This window comes from Heterodontus francisci, chromosome 35, assembly GCF_036365525.1.
Source record: "Heterodontus francisci isolate sHetFra1 chromosome 35, sHetFra1.hap1, whole genome shotgun sequence".
NCBI lineage: Eukaryota > Metazoa > Chordata > Chondrichthyes > Heterodontiformes > Heterodontidae > Heterodontus > Heterodontus francisci.
In genome coordinates, this window is record NC_090405.1 from 36,782,919 (window position 1) to 36,807,643 (window position 24,725).

Below are 24,725 nucleotides of genomic sequence, written 5' to 3' on the forward strand. Positions count from 1 at the left end.
ATGGCCAGGGCTCTGCTGTCTTAGTCACCACTCAGACCAGCTACCAGGCTTTACTCTGCTGTGGTAGTTTTTTTTTGTTTCCTGGCCTTGGGTTGTCACTATAGACAAGTGAAACTCTCCCTACTGAGTTCAAATGAGAACTGATCAAAACACCTGACATCACTGTCTGAGTACTTGGTGTTCTTGACAGATTTCAGTATATTGCAAGTCTTGGCTGCGATACCCGTGGAAAAATACCAACGGAAATCAAATCAGTGGTGTGACAATACAGCAGTAGTGACATCGCGGATTAGTTTTAATTTACTTTCATGGACTACAAGAAAACCTTCCTTTTAGTCCAAATGAAAACTTTATACAAGTGTTTGTTTAGGGTTGGAATGTATAGTGACTACTAGTGAAATGCAACATGTACATGAGCGCGACAGATTGCTGAAGGGCCTGAGAGATTTATCGAAGCATGGTGCTGTCCATGACCCAGCCTTTTGTCTGTAATTGGGACTTGTAGGGTTAGTAGTGAACTGTATTGAACAATGAGAACACATGGGACTTCTCAGCAATCTTGAGACTGATTAAACAAGAGCAGGTGTTCATTTATTCAGTGTTAGAATCCCCTTTTGAGTACTCCAATAGACCAACTTGAAGTTGGGAGTTACTGTCTTGCATTAATGAGATTTTGAGAGTAGCTGGTATTGAAAAACACCCCTCTGATCTAGTTGAAAGACAGAACATGCATTTCTGAACACCCCACAGTCACTGAGGGCATCCCAGAGTGCCCCACACACAGTTGTTTTTAAAGTTGCAGCCGCTGTTAATATGTAGGCAAACACAGCAGCTTTTTAAGGGCCCACAAACAGCCACTGAGATGAATGACAAAAGTTAAAATATTGTGGATTCTGGAAATCTGAAATAAAAACAGAAAATGCTGGAAATACTCAAGTGAGGCAGCATCTGTGAAGAGAGAAACAGAGTTAACCTTTCAGCTCAATGGCCTTTGATCAGAACTGTCTGGTTCTGACGAAGGGCCATCGAGCTGATAGATTAACTTAGTTTCTCTCTTCACAAGTGCTACCTCACTTGAGTATTTCCAGCATTTTCTGGTTTAATTTCGTTGAGGTGAATGACCAGTTTACGTGTTTTTGTTGGTTACAAGTTGAGGGAAGAATTTTGGTTGGGGCAGAGGGAGAACTTTTTGTTCTTGGATAGTGACAATATCCCCTTCATACAGAATGTCAATCAATGAGTTGGAGTGAGGTGGGATTTGCAGCAGGACTCAGAAAACTATCTACTTTACAGCAAATGAAGTCTACTTAAACAACACACTACAGCAAACAGTCTGCAGGGTCTAATTAGAAAGAATGTCAATGAGCTACAGCAAAAAGAACTCATGACTGAAAACACAGCAAAATTTCCCGATAAAAGCAGGGAGATTTCTTGGGCAAAATGCAGTGAGCAGACGATAGTTACACGATAGTTATGTGCGTAAAATAAATCCCAGCCATTTACAGCAGTGTGGTATCCAGGTGTTATTGACAGGGGAACTATCCAATCTTCTCCATTCTGACTGGAATACTGGTGTCACTGTAGACACTGTGCCCCCTCAGCCCTTATCTTAGTGGTGCTGTCAGTAGTAGCCCTGACTTGGGCTGTAATGCTTAAGAGTACAGTAGCATAGTGCTTATGTTGCTAGACTAATTATCCATAGGTCCATCACACCATCTTGACTTGGAAATGCATCACTGTTCCTTCACTGTCGCTAGGTCAAAATCCTGGAATACCCTCTCTAACGCCACCGTGGGTGCACCTACACCACACGGTCTGCAGCGGTTCAAAAAGGTGGCACCTCCTCAAGGGCAATTAGGGATGGACAAGAAATGTTGGCCTTGCTGGCGACATCCACATGCCATCAAAGAATTTAAAAAAAACAATGTAATAATGTAAAATAATCCTGGACTAATGTTCTGGAGATGCAAGTTCAAATCCCACCACAGTAGCTGGGGAATTTAAGTTCAATTTAATTAAATAAATCTGGAATTAAAAAAAAAGTTAGTATTAGTAATGGTGACCGCTAAACAAATCCATCTGGTTCACTAATGTCCTGTAGGAAGGAAACCTGTCATCCTTACCTGGTCTGGCCCATCGGTAACTCCAGACCCACTACAAAGTGTTTGACTCTTAATTTCCATCTAAACTGGCCACTCAGTTGTATAGGGATGGGCAATAAATGCTGGCCTTGCCGCCTGTGAATGAAAAGAAATGTTAATGACGCAGCCCTGCTGCTGGCATCAGGGCAGTGGATCACTTCGAGAAGTGGCTTCCCGGGTCTCTGAAGCTGGCTAGTGACGAATGTAAACTCCTGGCAACAGTCCCAGTTGATGTTTTGTTTGCCCTGTTCCTGGTCACCAGCAGATTGAGTGTTGAACTGACCTGTGCCAATTTTCCCCAACAACAGGTATTGCATGTGGTCAGAAAATGAAAGTCAAGACAAGGAGTTAAACCTGAGCCTTCAACAACAACAACTTGCATTTATGTAGTGCCTTTAATATTGTAAAACTTCCCAAGCCACTTTACAGGAGTGTTATCAAAAAAATTCAAGAGCACAGAGAAATGTTTGTGTACTGTGTGAATGCAACCACTCTCTCTAGATGAGTGACAGGATGACTGACTGACAGTGACACGACTTGACCATAAATATGAATGAGCAGAAAAGTAATGGTGAGACATGCAGCTCCCAGTGACCACACAGAATTCTAGTACAACTGGATTTTTTAGTATTTCTATGACAATAATGAAAACTATTCCATACAGACTGTAAGTTTTCTTTATATAATACTTACAATTGAAATGTCCCACTTCACACCTGCTAGTCTCTCATGAAATTTATTTTCCTGATCAACAATAACTTGTGTGTGTAAAACATCCCAAGGTGCTTCACAGGAGCATTATCAGACAAAATTTGACACTGCATAACACAGATATTAGGACAGCTTGGTCAAAGAGATGGATTTTAAGGAGGGTCTTAAAGGAGGAGAGAGAGGCAGAGAGGTTTGGGGACAGGATTCCAGAGCTAGAATTGTCCAGTGTGCTGTATGAACAGGATCCAGATACTGTGTCCCAGGAGGGTTATATAATTGTCTCATTGTGTGATGCGCAGATATGGCTAATTTTGCTTATTTTAATGCATCAGCTGCATCTTTTTGTAAATATCCACTGCTATTTGGTTGCCTTTTATGTTTTATGAAATTGTTCTGATAAAAGGTCACAGACCTGAAACGTTAACTCTGCATCTTACTCCACAGATGCTGCCTGACCTGCTGAGTATTTCCAGCACTTTCTGTTTTTATTTCAGACTTCCAGCATCTGCAGAATTTTGCTTTTACTTTTTTTTAATTTAACTGCCCGGGTTATCAGCACAGTGTTAGTGAGATGGAATGGCAGAGTTGTAGTGCCATCTAGCAGTATCTGAGGGGAAAAACACCATAGCACTTAACAAATTGACCATGAGAGCTTTGACCTCTACACTAAAACCAAGTGTGGCAGTGAGGAGTCTGGGGGCGGGGTGGTAAATTTAGGGTAGCTCCTTAGACTGTCTCCAGCATTTTTTTACACTTGGAAAACTCCAATAGAGTGAGAAGAATAGATGTTGCCTTCCATCATGGCATCGGTGAAAGATGGAGTGGAATGATGTCACTCGGCCAGTGATTCTGCCTGCTCTGCTTTCACTGGGGCAAAGGGAAAGTGCACCTGTATGCTTTATTAACCTCCCTCTCCACCTATAAGATCCTCCTTAAACCACCTCATTGAACAATCTTGTGTTCACCCTCCCCGCAATATCTCCCCCCTTTTCAGCATCCTAATTTTTGATCACACCTTTGTGAACTACTTTTAGATGCTATTTAAATAGAAGTTGTAATTGTATCTTACTCTGTGTATCAAAGCTGAAATGTTATTGTGGAATATTTAGCAATGCATCATTATTACAGATATTTTCCTTGGCAAATGTGGTCAGAATCTGAAGAGGTAATTTTGTTGTTTGCTTGTATAAGAGGAATGGGCAGCTGAAGCCTGTTTTCTTTTGTCACTTGCTGTTGTCGTCACGAGCAGGAAGTCCAGCTATAGCCCCATCCCCAGGTTCAATCCCAGTGCTAACTTTATACAAATGCACAATTTTATGGCTGATTCTACACCTTCACCCATTTTCCACTGGTGCCTTGCTGGACAATCACATATTGTGTATACCAGGTTTCCTTATTAAAACTTTCTTCAACCATTTTACCCCAGATGTGAGTAAAACACTCACACTTCCTGTCACATGAAAGCTCAGTGGCTGTATTAGCAGTGGTGATGCTGGATAGAAAATGGGTGCAAAGCTTTACTGATCTAGAAGAGTTCTGACCCCCAAGACCATAGTTCAGCTAAGCTGCTGCAACAAGATAGATCCCAAGGTCAGCTACTGTCAGATTTTGCCTTCAGGTTTCTTTCAGAGACATTTGGTCACTTATGTTGAGCAGCATCGCTTGAAGGAGAAAAGGAGTGGTACCATTTCCATCTCACACACAATCAAAATATTCTGTTGACTGAAAGTTCATCATTAGCACTGTCACACCCAAGGGGTATGGATGATTTTCTTTTAAACTACAAAAATGAAGTGCAGTTTGTTGGTAGAGACTCCATTGAATCCCTCTATTATCTAAAATAGATAAAGACAATCCACATGAGACTACTTTTAAAGATAAGAATAGCCTTTGTTTGACTGGCTGAATGCTGGTGGGACACCTATAACCTGGTGCAAAACATTGATGAGAAATAAAGAACAAGCAGACTTGCATTTATATAGTGCCTTTCATGTTCTCAGACTGTCTCAAAATGCTTCAATCCAATGAATTACATTTGAAGTCTGTTATGCGGGCAAACATGGCAGACAAATTGTGCACAGCAAAGTCCCACAAACAACAATGACATGAACCAGTTACTCTGTGTTGGTTAGCAAAAGTCCCTGCTCCTCTTTGAATAGTGCTATGGGTCCTTAACGGCCACCTGAAGAAGAAAAACGCCTCTGTCAATATAGCATTCCTCAGTACTACACTAGGTGTCAACCTCATATATGTACTCAGGTCTTGGGCTGTGGGCCATTACTGCACGACCTTCTGATTTGGAGGTAGGAATGTTAACACTGAGCTGAGGCTGATTCTGTGACCAGTTACAACTAGTTTTGTGAGCTGAAGTTGCTGGCATAGTGACTGAAATTATGTAGTAAGGCTGATCAGTCAAAGCGGTGTAAATTCTGATAAATTACTATTAAAATATGTATTTATTAAAAGAAACGCATTGGACACGAATGAAAAGTTCCATCTAATTTACAATATTTATCAGAGCAATAAGTTCATGACTATCTAATTTTGTGGTGACCAGAGCTCAGTGACGGGAAGGATTTCCAATTAAAATATCCTCCAAAGTGAAATTGTTTAACTAAAATGTTTGCATTTTGAGTAACCTATAATTTTATTCTTCCTACAGAGGACAGATTACATCAATGCCAGTTACATGGATGGTTATAAGCAAAAGAATGCCTACATTGGCACACAGGGTAAGCACTGTGCCAATCAGAAACATTCCTTTATTTTTCATAGTTTTAAAGAGTGAGAATGGAGCCTTCCATTACCAAATTTCAAAATGTGAGACTAAACAAATTGTTTGACCTGGAAATTAGCCAGGATCATGGTAGTGATGGTAGTAAATTAACAGAGGGTGCAAGTTCTTGCAAGTTGTGAAATTGAATCGAATTCAGTTATCAAGTTGGTAGAATTGTCCAGACTTGTCAAAAAAACATGCTGACATAGTCATACTTTTAGAATCCTATCTATCAGCCAACAACCTAGGTGGTTTCGTCATCAGCTCTTTGTACCTGAGTTGGACAAAACAAGATAAACCCCACCAGAGTTGGAAGCACAATGGTAAATGATGGAGTGGAATTTGGTCCTGAAAGTCTTCAACGTTGACTTCAGACCTCCTGAAGTATCTCAGCTTCAGGTCAAACAGGAAACCACCTGTTGCCACCATCATCTGATGATTCAGTATTTCTCCATGTTAAATCTCCATGTTAAATATCACCGAGGAATTTCTGAGGGAAGTAAAGGTAGGGTACTTTAATGTCCACCACCAAGAGTGGCTTTGTAGCACCTTTACTAAATGGACCTGTATCAGCTGGTGAGCAAACCAACATAAATCTACTTGGCTTTGTCTTCATCAGTCTACTTGTTGTAGACATGTTTGTCCATGATAGCATTGGTATGATTGACCACTGCACAGGTCTTATGAAAATCAAGATTCCTTTCCATGTTTTGGACACCTTCATTATGTAGTATGGCACTACCACTGTGGGCCATGAACAGCAGCAGAATTGTGAACCACCACAGTCTGTAAGCTCATAGTTGGCATAACTCTCACTGCTTAATCAACATCAAGCCTGAAGATCAGTCCTTGCTCACTGTGGGGTGTAGAAGGATTGAGGTATAAATCTTGTGAAGTCAGTGAATGACTACCTACCAAAGCAAGGGGCTGAACACAGCTAAGCTGTCCCATAACCAATGGAATATATCAAAACACTTCAAACTTATCTCATTCATTCAGGCTGTGTGGTGGACAACCTGGCAACAAAGAGGAAACATTTCCATCCATTGACCATGGTGGAATCAACACATTCATGCCAGAGATAAAGCTGAAATGCTTACATGGGTCTTCTTTTGAAATGGATGCTCCTACTTAGCTTCCTCTTGTAATTCCCACATTGTGGATGTCAGAGTCCAGCCAAATTCAGTTCATTTCATGTAAGATGAAGAAGAGGATTAGTACACTCGACACAGGATGATAGCATCCTGGCTGTAGTGATGAAGATCTAGAGTTATAGTTTTATTTACAGCACAGAAGGAGGCCATTAGTCCCATAGAGTTCATACAGGCTCTCCGCGGAGCAATCCAGTCAGTTCCACTCGATGCCCGTAGCTCTGCAAGTTAATTTCCTTCAAGTGGACATCCAATTTTCTTTTGAAATCATTGATTATCTCCGCTTCCGCCACCCTTGTGGACAGTGAGTTCCAGGTCATTACCACCCACTGTGGAAAAAAAAAGTTCTTCCTCATTATTCCTCCTGAATCTCTGGCCCAAACCCTTCAATGTGTGTCCCTTAGTCCTTGTACTAGATAACAGGAACAGTGTTTCCTTGCTAGCTTATCTAAGCCTGCCATTGTACATCTCTATCAAATCTCCCCTCAATCTCCTTTGCTCTAAGTTGAACAACCCCAGCTTTTCCAGCCTTACCTTGTAACAAACTCCATATCCCTCGAACCATTCTGGTAAATCTCCTCTGCACCCTCTCAAGGACCCTCATATCCTTCCTAAAATGTGGTGACCAGAACTGGATGCAATACTCCAGTTGGGGCCTAACCAGAGCTTTATAAGGGTTCAGCATGACTTTTCTGCTTTTGTACTAAACGCCTCCATTTATGAAGCCCAAGATCCCATTTGCTTTCCTAACCACTATCTCAATATGTCCTGCCATCTTCATATAATAATGCACATGCATCCCCAAGTCCCTCTGTTCCTGCCCACTTTTTAGAACTGTGTCATTAAGTATATATTGCCTCTCCCTATTCTTCCTGCCATAATGTATCACCTCGCACTTCTCAGTATTAAATTCCATCTGCCACCTATCTGCCTATTCTGCTAGCCTGTTGATGTCCTGTTGCAGGCGGTTCATATCGTCCTCACTGTATTCGGCAAATTTTGAAATTCTACTCTGTATTCCAAGCTCTAAGTCATCTATATATAACAAAGAAAAGCAGTAGTCGCAACACTGACCATTGGGGAACATCACTGTCTACCATCCTCCAGTCTGAAAAACAGCCTTTTATCACGACTCACTTAATCCAATTTTTTTATCTAGTTGGATCATGATCCTCCTCTTCTATGAGCCTCAATTTTGTTAACCGGCCTTTTGTGTGGTACTTTATCAAACGCTGTCTTAAAATCCATATAGACAATATCCGCATAGTCCCTTCATTAACCTTCTCTGTTACTTCATCAAAAAATTCGATTAGATTAGTCAAGCATGATCTCCCTTTTACAAATCCTTAATTAACTCAAACTTCTCCAAGTGTCTGATTTTTTTCCCTGATTATTGTTTCTAAAACCTTACCCACCACTGATATTAAACTAACTGGCCTGTAGTTGCTAGGATTGTCCTTCCAACTTTTCTTGAATAAGGGTGTCACATTTTCCAGTCTCCAATTCTCTGGCATCTCTCCAGTATCTAGGGAAGATTGGACGATTATGCAAGCCCTTCTGCTATCTCCATCCCCACTTTCTTTAGCAACCTGGGATGCTAGCCATCCAGACCAGGTGACATCTACTGTAAGCATAGCCAAACTTTCCAGTACCCCCTCCCTCTCAATTTTACCCTATCCTCTCTCTGCTTCTACTGGTATTTTGTCAGATTCCTCTTTGTCAGTAAACACTGATACGATGTACTCATTAAGAATTCTAGCCTTGCCCTGTGCTGCTAAGCATATATTACCCTCTTTGTCCCTACACCAGCCCAGCTCTTTCTACCTGCTTACTATTGACATGTTGGTAGAAGGCTTTTAGGTTCCCTTTTATGTTGACTGCCATTCTATTCTCATGTTCTGTCTTTGCAGTCTAATTTTCCTCTTCACCTTATTGTATATGGCCTGGTTCTCACTTGAAGAATTCACCTGACATGCGTCTTTTATTTTTGTTCCATCGTAATCTCAGTCTTCGTCATTTATGGAGCCCTGTTTTTGGTTGCCCTACCTTTCACCTTTTTTGGAATGTTCCTTGCCTGAACCTGAAGATCTCTTCCTTAAAGCTAACCCATTGTTCTGTTATAGCGTTTCCTGTCAGTCTTTGGTTTCATTTTTCGAAGTGATTATCGATAACGCAGCAGGCAGCTGACATCATCAGATTGCGCCAATCTGCGTACATGCCCCTACTCTCTGCGCATGTGCAGCGTTCCGCATTGCCAGGACTGGTTGGCGCATGTGCAGATTACGTCATCGAGTAATGCGTCCAGAGAGCGAGGGTGGGGGAAGCGAGGAGAGAGCGGGTGTGGGGGAAGCAGGGAGAGTGCTGCCGAATACCTTGGTGGTGGCTGCGGGTGCGCACGCTCCCCCCTCGGGCCCGCCCGCTCGCTCGCTTTCTCCCGCCCCCGGCCCGCCTGCTTGCTTGCTCTCTCCCTTCTGCCATGTGTTTAGGTTGCCTTCATGTGATTATTTGAGCAGCGCCATCTTTAGTCCTGGCAGCTGCTGACGTCGCAGACTTTGACGTTTTAATGGCACAGGCTGCATTTGCACATGTCACTGCAGTGCCACCTGGTGGTAGTGTTGTCAGCAAACACAGCCTTCATTTTTATCCTGGCTAGATCCCTTCACATTGCACGGAAATTAGCCTTCTTCCAATCTAGCCATTCTACCTTTATTACATTCCTTGCTTTTCTGCATTACTAGTCTAAAGCTTATGATACGATGATCATTCTTACCCAAGTGCTCCCCAACAGATACTTGGTCCACTTGGCCCACCTCATTTCCCAGCACCAGCTCTAGCAATGCCTCCTTTCTAGTTGGGCTGAGAACATACTGATCAAGAAGTTCTCCTGAACACATTTCAGAAATTCCACCACCTCATTGCCCTTTACTCTAACATTAACATTATCCCAATCGATAGTTGGGTAATTCCAAAGTCGTTCAATATCACCACTCTTGCACATCTGTGATTTCCCTACAGATTTGCACTTCTATCTCTCACTATTTGGAGGCCTATAGAATACCTCCAGTAGTGTGATCATATCCTTCTGCTTCTCAACTCTAAATAGATTCTGTCCTGCCCCTCCCTTTCCAACACTAAATGTTTTGTCTGATCAGTACCTTTGCATTGGACTCAGCTGCTCCCCTAGCAGTATAGTTGGCATAACTGGTAATATGGAAGCATTCAACTTAATATGATGCAATGGAGTCCTAGCAAATCTAGCGTGAGGGGGAGAAACCTCCACTAATTGGAATCTTGCTTAACACAAAGAAAGGTGATTATGGTTACTGGAGCCAAGTCATCTCAACTCTTGGAAGCAAACATCTTCGCTTGCTTCATTCATGACTCATAGAAACGTATAAAATTCTAACAGGGCTAGATGCAGGGAGGATGTTCCTGATGGCTGGGGAGTCCAGAACCAGCGATCACAGTCTCAGGATATGGGGTATGCCATTTACAACCGAGATGAGGAGAAATTTCTTCATGCAGAGGGTGGTGAACCTGTGGAATTCTCTACCGCAGAAGGCAGTGGAGGCCAAGTCATTAAATTTATTCAAGAAGGAGATAGATATATTTCTTAATGCCAAAGGGATCAAGGGATATGGGGAGAAAGCGGGAACAGGGTACTGAATTAGACGATCAGTCATGATCTTTTTTGAATGGCGGAGCAAGACTGAATGGCCTACGCCTGCTCCTATTTTCTATGTTTCTATGACCTTCCCATCATCAAAATGTCAGAAGTGGGCTGTTTGTTGGCATTTTCATGGTGTTAAATCCACAACTATTTCAATGCTGAAGTTGTCTATTCCAGCCTATGGCATGAGCTGGAAGACATCACAGAATTATTAGTGCAGAAGGAGGCCATTTGGCCCATCATGTCCACACCGGCTCTCTGAAAGTGCAATTTTCTTCGTTCCATTCCCCCATTCTACCCATAACCCTACACATTCTTCCTTTTCATATAACTGTCTAATTCCCTTTTGAATGCTTCAATTGAACCTGCCTCCACCACGTTCTCAGGCAGCGCATTCCAGACCTTAACCACTCTCTGCGTGAAGACGTTTTTCCTCATGTCACTTTTGCTTCTCTTACCAATCTCTTTAAATCTGTGCCTTCTCGTTCCCGATCCTTTTACAAGTGGGAACAGTTTCTCTCTCTCTGCTCTGTCCCGACCCCTCATGATTTTGAATACCTCTATCAAATCACCTCTCAGCTTTCTCTTCAAGGAAGACTGCCCTAACTTCTCTAGTATGTTTTCATAGCTGAAATTCCTCATCCCTGAAACCATTCTCATGAATCTCTTCTGTACTCTCTCCAATGCCCTCACATCTTTCCTAAAGTGCGGTGCCCAGAACTGGACACAATACTCCAGCTGAAGCTGAACTAGTGTCTTATACGAGTTCAACATAACTTCATTGCTCTTGTACTCTATGCCCCTATTAATAAAGCCCAGGAATATGTGTGCTTTATAAACGCTTTCTCAACCTGTCCTGCCACCTTCAATAACTAATGCACATATACACCTAGGTCCCCCTGCTCCTGCACCCCCTTTAGAATTGTACCCTTTATTCTATATCGTCTCTCCATGTTCTTCCTACCAAAATGAATCACTTCACATTTCTCTGCATTGAACTTCATCTGCCACCTGTCTGCCCATTCCACCAACTTGTCTATGTCCTTTTGAAGTTCTACACTATCCTCCTCACAGGTCACGAAGCTTTCAAGTTTCGTATCATCTGCAAACTTTGAAATCATGCCCTGTACACCAAGGTCTAGGTCATTAATATATATCAGGAAAAGCAAGGGTCCCAACACTGATCCCTGGGGAACTCCACTACAAACCTTCCTCTAGCCTGAAAAACATCCATTAACTAGTACCCTTTGTTTTCTGTCACTCAGCCATTTCTGTATCCATGTTGTTACCGTCCCTTTTATTCCATAAGCTACAAGTTTGTTCACAAGTCTGTTGTGTGGTACTGTATCAAATGCCTTTTGAAAGTCCATGTACACCACATCAACAGCATTGCCCTCATCAACCCTCTCTATTGCCTCCTTTAAAAAAAGCTCCAAGTTGGTTAAACATAATCCATGTTGGCTTTCCTTAATTAGCTCATATTTGTCCATGTGACTATTGATTTTGCCCCAAATTATTTTTTTGAGAAGTTTTCCCATCATCAAAGTTAAACTGACTGGCTTGTATTTGCTGGTCTTATCTTTACACCCCTTTTTGAACAAGGGTATAACGTTTGCAATTCTCCAGCCCTCTGGCACTACCCCCATGTCTAAGGAAGACTGAAAAATTATGGCCAGTGCCTCTGCGATTTCCACTCTCACTTCCCTCTGTATCCTTGAATGCATCTCATCTGGTTCTGGTGTTTTATCCACTTTAAGTACAGACAACCGATCTAATACTTCCTCTTTATCAGTTTTAAACCCCTCTGATGTCTGATGTACCTCCTTTATCGACATTGTCTGAGTTGCATCTTCTTCCTTGGTAAAGACATATGCAAAGTGTTCATTTAATACCTCAGCTATGCCTTCTGCCTCCATGTGTAAATCCCCTTTCTGATCCCTAATCGGCCCCACTCCTCCTTTTACCACCCATGCCTATCGAAAACTTTGGGATTTCCTTTAATGCTGTCTCTTTGCTTCTCTTATTTGCTTTTTCATACCCAAGCTTGGGTTTACATGTGGCAGATGATGTTGATGCCACAAGTACTGGGCAGTGACCATATCAAACAAGAGGAATCTTAGCCATCACTCCCTGACATTCCAACTGCATCATCATTGCAGAGGCCCCACCATCTTGAGGATCACCAACTTAATTTGAACAGCCATATTAACACCAAGGGCAGCCTTCCCACCCCAGGTCAATTGAGGCCCTTAAGTGGCCAATTAATGGCCACTTAAGGGTAGCTTCTCGCCTCTGCTTTGATCTTACTGAAGATGGAGGGGCCTGCTGCTGCATGGAGACACCGCCAGGTGAGACTTGGTGGTCTTCTTGCAGGGTTGAGGGTGCATCCCTCCTCTGTGGGCAATCCATGATCACCAGAGGGCCCCCGCCCCAGCAGCGACGGCCGACCCTACGGCAAGCCCCCACCCCCACCTCTCGCCGGTGCCTGCCTGACAGGCCTTGGCAGCTCCATCCCCACTTACCTGCATCCCAGGGTCTCCAACATCTTGTTCACTGCAGGCCTTCTGCAATACCAACAGTTGCTACCGCTGCTGGCCTGATTGTCCAGCTTGTCCCTTAAAGGGACAGAATCCCAACGGCAGGCAGTTAATTGGCTGCCTGCCATGAAAATCCAACGACAGTCTGACAGAGTGCCGAGGCGGAGTCTTTCCCCACCTTTCAGCCTGCTGCCAGGACCCCCGTGGCCAGGATAGAATCCTGGACTAAGGCTGCAACAGACACTCTGTGGCTCACTTTCTGATGCTTGAAAACTTCTCCAACATCTCCAACACACTGTCTACCCCCACCACTGCCACCAGCTGTGATGCAGTTGAAGAATATACGATCTACAGGATGCGCTATAGCAACTCTCCAAAGTCACTTCATAGTTTCCTGTACCACTGTAAAGTCAAAGCATGGTTTTGGGGACACCATCATCTCCAAATTTCAGGTGAGGGAAGAGAAAGCACGAGGACATTGTCCAGTTATTAGTTTGCAGAGTGGTAGCCCTGTGTGGGGCACTATAGTACCACTTAAGTCTATATCCTAATAGTTCTTTGTTCAACTCCGATCAGTAACCCTCTTACCACAGCTTGGTTGGGGGTTGGTGATTGGTGATTGGAGGGAGGAGGTTTACTGGATCTTTTATCTTGCTGATTTGGTTAGCCTTTTGAAATTTGTGAATTAATCGATACTTTGATGTAGGTATTCAGTAATTCTGGTGACAGTTTTCCCAAATGTGCATGGGTTGAATCAAACGTAATGAAACTTGTTGGTCTTTCCACTTACACACTGTTAAAAACCTTTATCTTTATTGCCCTATCATTTTACTAGTACATGTATTTTGCATGGAAAGAAAATATCCGAGTTAGCTTACCCCAGCGCAGTTGTAATATACACTGCAGGTTAAAGAGAAAATAAATCTTGGTTCTGAACTGATTCAGAATTTTGGTTGAGGGAGGCTGTATCTTGGGTCGTTTCACCGAGATTACGGCATTGACCTCATCTTTTAACTCATGAATCTCACTGCTGCCGCCTTAGTCCACCTCCTCAGTTCCTTCTCTGCCTCAGCATCAACAAGTATTTTAGCTGCCTTGATTCCTTACAGTATCGGTTGCAAGATCTCAGACCATTGAGATCTACCCCTCCTGGGTATCAATATTTCTTGATATCATCTTCCTCCCTGAAACTGAGCATCATACCAAAAGCATTGCATACAAGGACGAGCAGTAATGCTGGTAACAAGGTACTGGCAGAGAAAGGCTTGTATTTTTTTATGGCGGGCATGTATCACTTTCTAGGCTTTCCTTTCGGGTGAGATCTCATGTCAGATGGATGGTCTGTGCTTGATCACGTTCTTGAGATCAACTGGCTTCATGCTGAGAGCCCACTTCAGTGGTAGCATCTTTCCTAGTCTTGATCCATATAAGAAGGGATCCTTCCACTCTTAATCCATATAAGAAAACAAAGAAGGCATCTGTTACTATGGAATAAAAACAAGAAATGATGGAAATACTCAGCAGGTCTGGCACAGATGCTGCTAGACCAGCTGAGTATTTCCAGCGTTTCTTGTTTTTATTTCAGATTTCCAGCATCTGCGCAGTATTTTGCTTTTATTATCTGTTACTATGGAGTTAGGGCAACCATTTTGACTTGCCTTGATTCATTTTGTCTCCAATCATAAAGTAAAAACTTTCATTTATAATAGCGCCTTTCATGGCCACTGGACATCTCAAAGTACTTTTCAGACAATTAAGTACTTTTGAAGTGCAGTCACTGTTGTAATGTAAGAAATGCAGCAGCCAATTTGAACACAACAAGCTCCCATGAGCAGCAATGTGATAATGACCAGATAATCTTTTAGTGATATTGAATGAGGGATAAATATTGAGCAGGACACTGGGAATAATTCTCCTATTCATCTTTGAAATAGTGCCATGGGATCTTCACATTCACTTAAGAGGGCAAACAGGGCCTCAGTTTAAAGTCTCATTCAAAATGACTGCACCGCCAACGGTGCAGTACTCCCTTTGTACTGCAATGGAATGTCAACCTTGATTTTTATGCTCAAGTCCTGCAGTGTGACTTGAGCCCACAACTGCTGACTCTGAGGTGAGTTTGTTACCAATTGAGTCACTGCTGATACAGTTCATAGTAAAGCGCAGAATGAGGCCGTTAAGTCTGCTTCGGCTCTTTCAAATAGCAATTCAGTTAGACCTAATTCCCTACTCTTTTCCCATAGCCCTGAAATTTTTCCTTAAGTATTTATCCATTTCCTTTTTGAAGGTTACTATTGAATCTGTATCCACCACCCTATCAGGCAGTGTGTTCCAAATCCTAACACTTATGTAAAAAAAAAAGTTTTTTTTCATGTCACCTCTGGTTGTTCTGTCAATCAGCTTATATCTGTGCTCTCTGGTTATCAACCCTTCAGCCATTTGGAACAGTTTCTCTTTATTTACTCTACCTAAACCCTTCAAGATTTTAAATGTCTCTACCAAATCTCCTCTTAGCCTTGCTTGCTCTAAGGAGAACAACACCAGCTTTTCTAGTCTCTTGACAATATCTCTTATCCTTGGAACGATTCTAGTAAATCTCTTCTGTACCCTATACAAAGCCTTTTCATCCTTCCTAAAGTGCAGTGTCCAGAATTGGACATAATGCTCCAGCTCCTCCCTAGCTATTTTTGCCATCAAGTCCACCATCTGATTGCTGAATGTGTGGTCACTACATGAAGTGCACTATTGAATAGATTCATAGAATGGTTACAGCACAGAAGGAGACCATTCAGCCCATCTTGTCTGTGCTGACTCTCTGCAAGAGCAACCCACCTAGTCACACACTGTGGCCTTTTGTCTATAGCCCTGCAAATTTTTTTCTTCGGGTTTTTGGCCAATTCCCTTTTGAAGGCCTCGATTGAATTTGGCTCCACTACACTCCCAGGCAGAGCATTCAGATCCTAACCACTTGTTACATTAAATAAAAGTTTTTCCTCATTTTGTCTCTGGTTCTTTTGCCAGTCACCTTAAATTGGTGTCCTCTTGTCCTGAATCCTTCGGCCACTGAGAACTGTTTCTTATCTACTTGACCAGAAACCTCATGATTTTGAACATCATTGTCATATCCCCTCTTCTCCAAGGAGAACAGATCCAGCTTCTCCAACCTATCCATATAACTGAAGTTCTTCATCCCTGGAGCCATTCTCATTAATCTTTCTGCATCCTTCCTAAAGTGTGGTGCCCAGTACTGGACACAATACACTGTGGGGCGGCACAGTGGCGCAGTGGTTAGCACCGCAGCCTCACAGCTCCAGCGACCCGGGTTCAATTCTGGGTACTGCCTGTGTGGAGTTTGCAAGTTCTCCCTGTGTCTGCGTGGGTTTCCTCCGGGTGCTCCGGTTTCCTCCCACATGCCAAAGACTTGCAGGTTGATAGGTTAATTGGCCATTATAAATTGCCCCTAGTATAGGTAGGTGGTAGGGAAATATAGGGACAGGTGGGGATGTGGTAGGAATATGGGATTAGTGTAGGATTAGTATAAAGGGGTGGTTGATGGTTGGCACAGACTCGGTGGGCCGAAGGGCCTGTTTCAGTGCTGTATCTCTAAACTAAACTAAACTCCAGTTGAGGCCAAACCAGTGTTTTATTCAAGTTTTATTAACTTCCTGTTCTTGTACTCTGTGCCCCTATTTATAAATCCCAGAATCCCGTATGCTTTATTAACCGCTTTCTCAACCTGCCCTGCAACTTTCAACTATTTGTGCACACCCCTTGGTCCCTCTGCTCCTGTTCCCCATTTAAAATTGTACCTTTTAATTTACATTGCCTCTCCTTGTTCTTCCTCTGAAAATTAATTATTTTACACTTTTCTGCATTAAATTTCATCTGCCACTTGCCTGCCCATTCCACCAGCCTATGTTCTCTTGACGTCTATCACTATCCTCGTCACAGCTCACAATACTTCCACGTTTTGTGTTATCCGCAAATTTTGAAATTGTACCCTGCGCAACCAAGTCTAGAACATTAATATATATCAAGAAAAGCAGAGGTCCTAGCACCAATCCCTGTGGAAGCCCACTATATACCTTCCTCCAGTCTGAAAAACAACCATTCACCACTGCTCTCTGCTTCCTGTTACTCAGCCAATTTGTATCCATGCTGCTACTGTCCATTTTATTCCATGGGCTTCAACTTTGCTGACAAGCCTATTATGTGGCACTTTCTCAAATGCCTTTTGGAAGTCCTTGTACACCACATCAACTGCATTACCCTTATCAACCCTCTCTGTTACCACATCAAAAAACTCCAGCAAGTTAGTTAAACCCCCCTCATCAAAAAACTCAGGTTACTTAAACTAGGACAGGGTTCCCCTTGTCCTCACTTTCCACTCCACTAGCCTCCACATCCAAAGGATCATTCTCTGCCATTTCCGCCACATCTGGCGTGATGCCACTACCAAATGCATCTTCCCCTCCCTTCCCCTGTCAGCATTTCGAAGGGATCATTCCCTCCGCAACACCCTCGTCCATTCCTCCATTACCCCCACCACCTTGTCCCCTTCCCATGGCACCTTCCCCTGCAAACGCAGGAGGTGTAATACCTGTCCATTTACCTCTCTCTCCTCACTGTCCAAGGCCCCAAACACTCCTTTCAGGTGAAGCAGCGATTTACTTGTACTTCTTTTAATTTAGTATACTGTATTCGCTGCTCACAACGTGGTCTCCTCTACATTGGGGAGACCAAACGCAGATTAGGTGACTGCTTTGCGGAACACCTCCACTCAGTCCGTAAGCATGACCCTGAGCTTCCGGTTGTTGGCCATTTCAGCATACCCCCCTGCTCTCATGCCCACATCTCTTTCCTGGGATTGCAGCAGTGTTCCAGCAAACATCAACGCAAGCTCGAGGAACAGCACCTCATTTACTGATCAGGCATGCTACAGCCTGCTGGACTGAACATTGAGTACAGTAATTTCAGAGCATGACGGGTTCCCCTTTTTATTTTTATTTTTAGTTATTTTTTCTTTTCTCTTTGTTTTATTTTAGTTTGTTTAGTTTGTTTCTACTGTGCCTATCCACTTTTTTTTTCATGTTTGTGCTTGGGGCCAGGGCTCTTCATTTTTCTGTCAATTAACACCCTCTCTGCACTAACGCTTTGTCTTTCAGCACACCATTAACATACCATTTGCCTTTGCTCCATGACCTTCTGGACAGTTATTCTCTGTAACCTTGTCCTATGAACACCTCTTTTGTTATCTGTTGCCCCACCCCTGCTTTACTTGCTTAAAACCTTTTACATTTCTAATATTTGCTAGTTCTGATCAAGGGTCACTGACCTGAAACGTTAGCTCTGCTTCTCTCAGCACTGCTGAGATGCTGCCAGACCTGCTGAGTTTTTCCAGCATTTCTTGTTTTTATTACTGAAACTAGGACCTGCATTAAGTGATCCATAGTTAAGCAGTGTTTTCTTCAGCAACACTAAGCTTTTTAAGTAGATACTACATTATAGATAATACTTAGTTCATGTGATCTCCTGCATTGGTTTTGATTGCCTGAGGGAATGGGAGAGGAATCTCTAGTATTTTTCCCCTTCTTGGCCCTGGGTCTTTTGCCTCCCCTGGGATATTACAAGGGTGGAGGTGGGAGGGGAGGGGGGGATAAAGTGAGTGTCTGTTTAGTCATGATGCTCTGGGAGCTTCAGACAGGCAGCAGTTCTTCAGTTGTAAGATCAATCATACTATTTCCTTTTTAAACTCACACCCTTTTATTTTCTACCATAGGACCTTTAGAAAAGACGTACAATGATTTCTGGAGAATGGTATGGGAACAACATGTCCTTGTTATTGTCATGACTACAAGGTAAGTGGAACTGCTTCAGTGGCAAATTATGCATTTAACACAATGGTCTTGGCTTGTGCAGTTCTGAAGCTTTAACTTCTTGGCTCCAAAAAATGTTGATGTCTTAGCTGTATACAGTCTCATTTGCTTTTACTTAATGGTGAAAGCAAAACTATTAAACTGGTCACACAAATAAATCATTATTCATTGTTTGAAAGTAATTGTTTTGTCCTTTGGGGCAATTCCTTGCCTTGAGTACTCGGAATGGAATTTAATCTCTTTGCCAGTCTTACTCTTAATGCGTGTGGGCAGATAGAGCAAGACATTTTTTAAATTGCTATTGAGTTTGTTTTTCTAGACATAACAATATATCTTTAACCAATACCTGAGAGTACCATGCGCTACTGTTCCACCCTGCAGGGTGTTTCCTCCCTGGATCCCAATGGTTTACAAGAGCAGTTTGTTGAGATCTTGTCGTGATGCTAGTGCTGCCTGCTACGTAATGAGGAGGCAGATCTTGAGGGCTAGGATCTTGGTCACAGCTGTGTCCAATACAATAGAGCCTGCACTCCTGCTGTTCCCAGTTTGTTGGAACTTGGGATCATTTGTAGTGTGGATTTCACAGCTGATGGAAACGTTTCCTGCAGCACTGCCTCACCACCTGAAGGATAACTTCAAGATTAATAGTGTGGTCCGTGTGTCCTTTGTCCATCTAGGGATTTGCAGGCTTCTCTTCGTTCCCTGAGTGGAGGGCTTTTCATTTGGCATCCCAGAATTTTCATTCTGCAATGATGAATTTTCTTTGCCTTTGCACCTCAGGAATTCCCCTTATGTTGTTGGTGGTTGTCCTCCTTCACTGTTATGCCAATCCTGTTGCTCCCTGTGACAAGACTACTTCATTGCCTGACTCATCAAGTCTCCGTGTCAGACTTCGTCTTAATGTGGTTGCTGAATGCTTCTTGTGCCTTTCCCTTCTTTGGTGCCCTAGACATAAAGGTAGTTTTACTTTGTCCAGATATCCTGCTTCATTGTGCAGGATACAGCAATACTCTTGCAGTTCTCTGGGCTGTCCTTGTTACAGTTCTTGAAAATCATATGTATGTAAGATATTGCAATTCGACCTACCCTCATTTGTGAAGTGCCACCTTGATCCTCGATTGCAAAGTTGTAGCTGTGAAAAATCCCTCAATTTTTTTTTTTATTGCCAAAATATACTTTATTCATAAATCTGTAAAAGAAAAAAAAATACATTACAAAACAGTTCCAAACAGCACCAAGTCAATAATACAAAGAGTGCAAAGGAGATCAGTTTCCTTCCATACCGGAGTGAGTTACCTCACAACCCTTCCATTTCATTTTACCTGCCATATACTTTATGCAGCAAACAAATGTTTTCTGGAATAAAAACAAGAAATATTGGAATCACACAGCAGGTCTGGCAGCATCTGTGGAAAGAGAAGCAGAGTTAACGTTTCGGGTCAGTGACCCTTCATCGGATACAGTTTGAGGTTTTCCGTGGATCCAACCCCTCAGTTCACCATGGCGGGGGGACCTTACACAGTGATCTTTCCCCATTGAGCCTTTGCTGCGGCTGCCCCAAGCTTTAGTCCGTCCCTCAGCACGTAGTAAAGCTTGACATTGAGTTGCTTCTTTTGTGTTTATGTGACAAATGTGTTCACAAGCCAATCCTGTCGCTTGTCACCTCAAAGTCCCTCTAGGAACATTAGCATGTCAACACCTGGTACATATGGTTCTTCATCAAACTATGTTAACAACAGTGACTACCAGTGTTCCTGCTAAGCTGTGTGCATGCACAGCAGCCTGGAAGGTACCACGCAGACCCTGTACAGTGTTTAGTACTGTGCGTGCGTGACTGCATAAAATTTTTTTAAGGTATTGCACATTGAAAAAACTGATCATGCACAACAACAAAATTTTAAAGGGAACATTAGTGACTAGGCTTCAAAAATATTTGTATGACTGGGAAGTGCTTTGGAGCATCCTGAGGTGTGAAAGGCACTAATACATTTCTTGCATTGGAAGCAGAACTAGCGACTCCATTTGTGAGAAAGATGTTGCTACCTCCTTTTCACACCCTGTCCATCTTTAGGCGTTTTACTGAATGTGACATCAAAACCACAAGTCCTCCAAGCTGAAAATGGCCTCTGGTACCAATTATCGATGCTTCAGTAGGTGCATATGCATGTTGGTTGACTTGTATTTTTGCTTTCCCTCTGTGAATCCACCTTCTTTCCTTAGAGGGGCCAGCTGAGAATTGGTTCTATGTGGGAATTTACAAGAGTGAACCAATATCCTGCCCATGGCCTAGTCAGTGCATTGGAACAGGATCTTAGTACGGAAGTTTCCTCTTTTTTAAATAAATATATGAAGTAATTCAATGGCTACAAAGTGTTTTGGGATATCCAAAGAATGATAAAGTGACTATATAATTTTCTTTCTTTCCTATTGGCCCCTATTCTGTACTATTGCCTGCATGTAATGTTTTCTAATGTTGTCTTTTACTGCTTTAGAATTGACGAGAGTGGCAGGAAAAAATGTGGTCAATACTGGCCTCTGGACCAGAATATTCAGGGAAACTATGGACTTATTTCTGTCAAAAGCCTGGCAGTAGAAAGCTTTAAACATTATAACAAAACAACACTAGAGATTCAGAATGTAGAGGTAAGGGAACATTAATTTCTGCTTTATGCTTTTTTAAAAACGTTAATTGAACAGTTGAGTAGGTTGGTGATTATGCGGTTGTTGAATACTTGAGCCCTGGTGTGGCCTATCAATCCAATGTGTTTGCTTTTGTTTGACCTGCCTTAATCCTTGTACTCTTTCCTTTTGGTGGAGAGGAATAAAAACTGACTCTGCCCGTTTGATCTTGTCCAGTTTATGCAGTGCTGCTTTGGCATTCTTGGGTAGGATTGATAGTGGACATTGAGCTATGTATCAGAAAATCTTGCCCTTGTAGCTAGAATATTAGCAAGCGGAGACTTTCCTTGCTTTCATGTAGGCATAAAAACAGAAAATGCTGGAAATACTCAGATCTGGCAGCATCTGTGGAGAGAGAAACAGTTATAATTTCAGGTCGATGATCTGTCATCAGAATGATGCTGCCTGACTTGCGAATTTGCAGATTTGCAGCATCTGCAATGATTCTTTTGATTTTGTATTTCATGTAGGCATGTTTAGTTATTTAGGATGTTATTTACCATTTCTCTGGTTCGGTGTGAACATTTATCGCCATGAGTCATCGTTGTAACCTTTTCTTCAATTGTCTTTACTGATTTCCTCCAGAGTTCATGATAAGTATGTGTGCATGTATGTATGTTGGGTATTTAAAAAAATGATCATTATTGAGATTTGAGCGTTGCTAGCAAGGCCAGCATTTATTGCCCAGCTCTATTGATCTTTGAGAAGGTGGTGATGAGCTCCTTCTTAAACCACTGCAGTCCATATGGTGAAGGAGCTTCCACACTGCTGTTCGGGAGAGAGCTCCAGAATTTTGGCCAGGTCAAGAGGGTGTGTGACTTGGAGGGGAACATGGGAGATGATGGGGTTCCTATATGTCTTCTGCTCTTGTCTTCCAGTTGGTCTAGGTTTGGGAGAATCTGTCTATCCTTATGATATTCCTTCTGTATACTGGAAGGAGATTAGGACAATTGACTGCATATATGACCATTGGGGTCTTGCTGAATTAAGACATTAGCAATGCTCTTTCACCCCAGACGATCAGTACTAGTTTTTCATTGTTTTGAAAGCTGAGTGTTTTCCATTATAAAATGATGCATAGGATTGATGTTTAAGTGTGCCACTGGTCCTGAGATCTCCTGCCACAAGACTGGCTTTGGCTTTGTTCCTGTGATGGCTCAGTAGGTAAGTATGCTGCTAATCATAAAACTGTGCCAGAAAGCTCCAAAATCCCTGGTCTGCTGAGTTATCATTTATTCCAGCTAAGTGGCTGTCAGGGTTCTGAAGAACCCCAAGATATGGGAAGTGTGAACACTGGCCATAGTTCCCATTCCAGAACATCACCCAATGACTCCTTGTGTGAAGTGCCTGGGTGGGAATCGGATTAAGTGGTGTGAATAGCTTATTAACAGTGATTGCCTTGTCCAACACACAACAGCTGGCACCGTGCGGTCAAGTAAAAGAAGCTGGTATCTGCAACACTACCATAACAGGAGTCCTCACTTGAAAGGAGGGGAGGAATGAATCGGCCACAATCTCCATGGGTACAATCCAATATGGTTTAAAACAGATCCAATGGGACAGTGGGCATAGTGAGGGAAATAGGTGTCAATGTAGCAGATCAGCCATGATTTTATTGAATGGTGAAGCAAGCTGAAGGCCTACTCCTGCTGCTATTTTCTTATGTTCTTATGACTGCAGCCAGTTCCAGAGAGGTCGATGTTTAAGCTTACTGAATGCATTAGATATTATGCAACTGCAGCTGATTGAAGTGAGCCAAGAAGAGCGTCCTCTGGATCCAGGTTTTTGACTAGTGGTTTAATCGTTTATTGAATGCAGCAATCTCAGCATGAACAGTCTGTCAGGTTGTGTTGGTTGGTGTGCCTTATTCAGCAGATTCGTAAAATGATGAAAACTCCACGATTTTAGGAAATTGAGTTGTGAGGAGTCGCTGTAACATGATCTCTGGGCTTCATTCAAACAGTAGAAACTGTCAGCATGCTGGAGTGTTTGGTTCCTAGACTTGTTCCTCACCACCTATCTCCACACCCCCACCCCCCCCCCCCCCCTTGCCTCCCAATCCTTCCCTATCTCATGCTGGATATTGTCCCCTGACTGCCGTGCACCCTTTGCTTCCTTGCCCATTGCCAGTTCATCCTCTGAACATCTAGACAGTGAGTGCTAGCAGGCTATTCAACAGTGTAAATAGTTGTACTGTACTTAAGCCTGATACTGTCTCCTCCCAACGTACTGACGTGCACTTCAGACATACCCATACTGCAACCCTGGCTAATGACTGACTGACACTGACTGAGGGTCAAACTTGCAACCTTCCTTATCTGCATGCCTCCATAATGAGTAATATAGCTAACCAACCAAGAAATGGGGGAAGCGGCACCGACTGAAGGGTTTTAAGTTGAACTTTCCAACTTACAACTTCTCTTGTGAGAGTTTGGCTCAGTGTTAGCGCACTCACTTTGTGAGCTGACAGGTTTTGGGTTCAAGCCACATTCAATGATTATCACTTAATCAAGGTAAATATGAACAGAAAGTTGGCCATTCAGCCCCTCAATTCGATCGTGGCTGACCACTACCTCAACCCCATTTACCCGACTTTGCTTCTTATCCCTTAACACCCCTATCGAGCAAACATCAGTCTTGGAATTTCAATTGACCCATCATCCACAGTTTTTTGGGCGTCCGAGTTGAAGATTTCCTCTACATTTGTGTAAAGACGTGTTTACTGATTTCACTACTAACTGGCCTAGCTCTAATTTTAAGGCTATGCCCGCTTGTGCTGGATTGCCACATCTACCCTTTTTATTATTTATTATTTTAAACACTTGGATTAGATCAACCCTCATCCTGTTAAACTCAAAGCAATAAAAACCATGTTATTGCAACTTATCCTCCTAATTTTTTAAGTCCTAGTATCATTCTGGTGAATCCATGCTGCACCCCCTTCATGGCCAGTATATCTTTCCTGAAGTGCCATTTTTTAGATGAGACGTTACACTGCTGCTGTCTTTTCCAAGGAATGTCAAAGATCCAAGGACACTGTTCGAAGAGGAGTAGGGGGTTTTCCATGTCATAGAGAAACAGGCCCTTCGGCCCACTGAGTCTGTACTGACCATCAACCACCCATTTATACTAATCCTACATTAATCCCACATTCCCACCTTCCCTCAATTCTCCTACCAATTAC

General features: G+C 42.7%; 1 protein-coding gene across 1 annotated transcript in view; it reads left to right on the top strand.

Annotated features, from left to right (window-relative positions):
* ptpn9a (protein tyrosine phosphatase non-receptor type 9a) overlaps positions 1 to 24,725 on the top strand; it is a 227,005-nt gene that overhangs the window by 183,277 nt on the left and 19,003 nt on the right. The window contains exons 9-11 of the mRNA XM_068015349.1: positions 5,515 to 5,584; positions 18,766 to 18,844; positions 21,355 to 21,505. Of these exons, the coding sequence (XP_067871450.1) occupies positions 5,515 to 5,584; positions 18,766 to 18,844; positions 21,355 to 21,505 (300 nt within the window). The remainder of the gene's footprint in view (positions 1 to 5,514; positions 5,585 to 18,765; positions 18,845 to 21,354; positions 21,506 to 24,725) is intronic.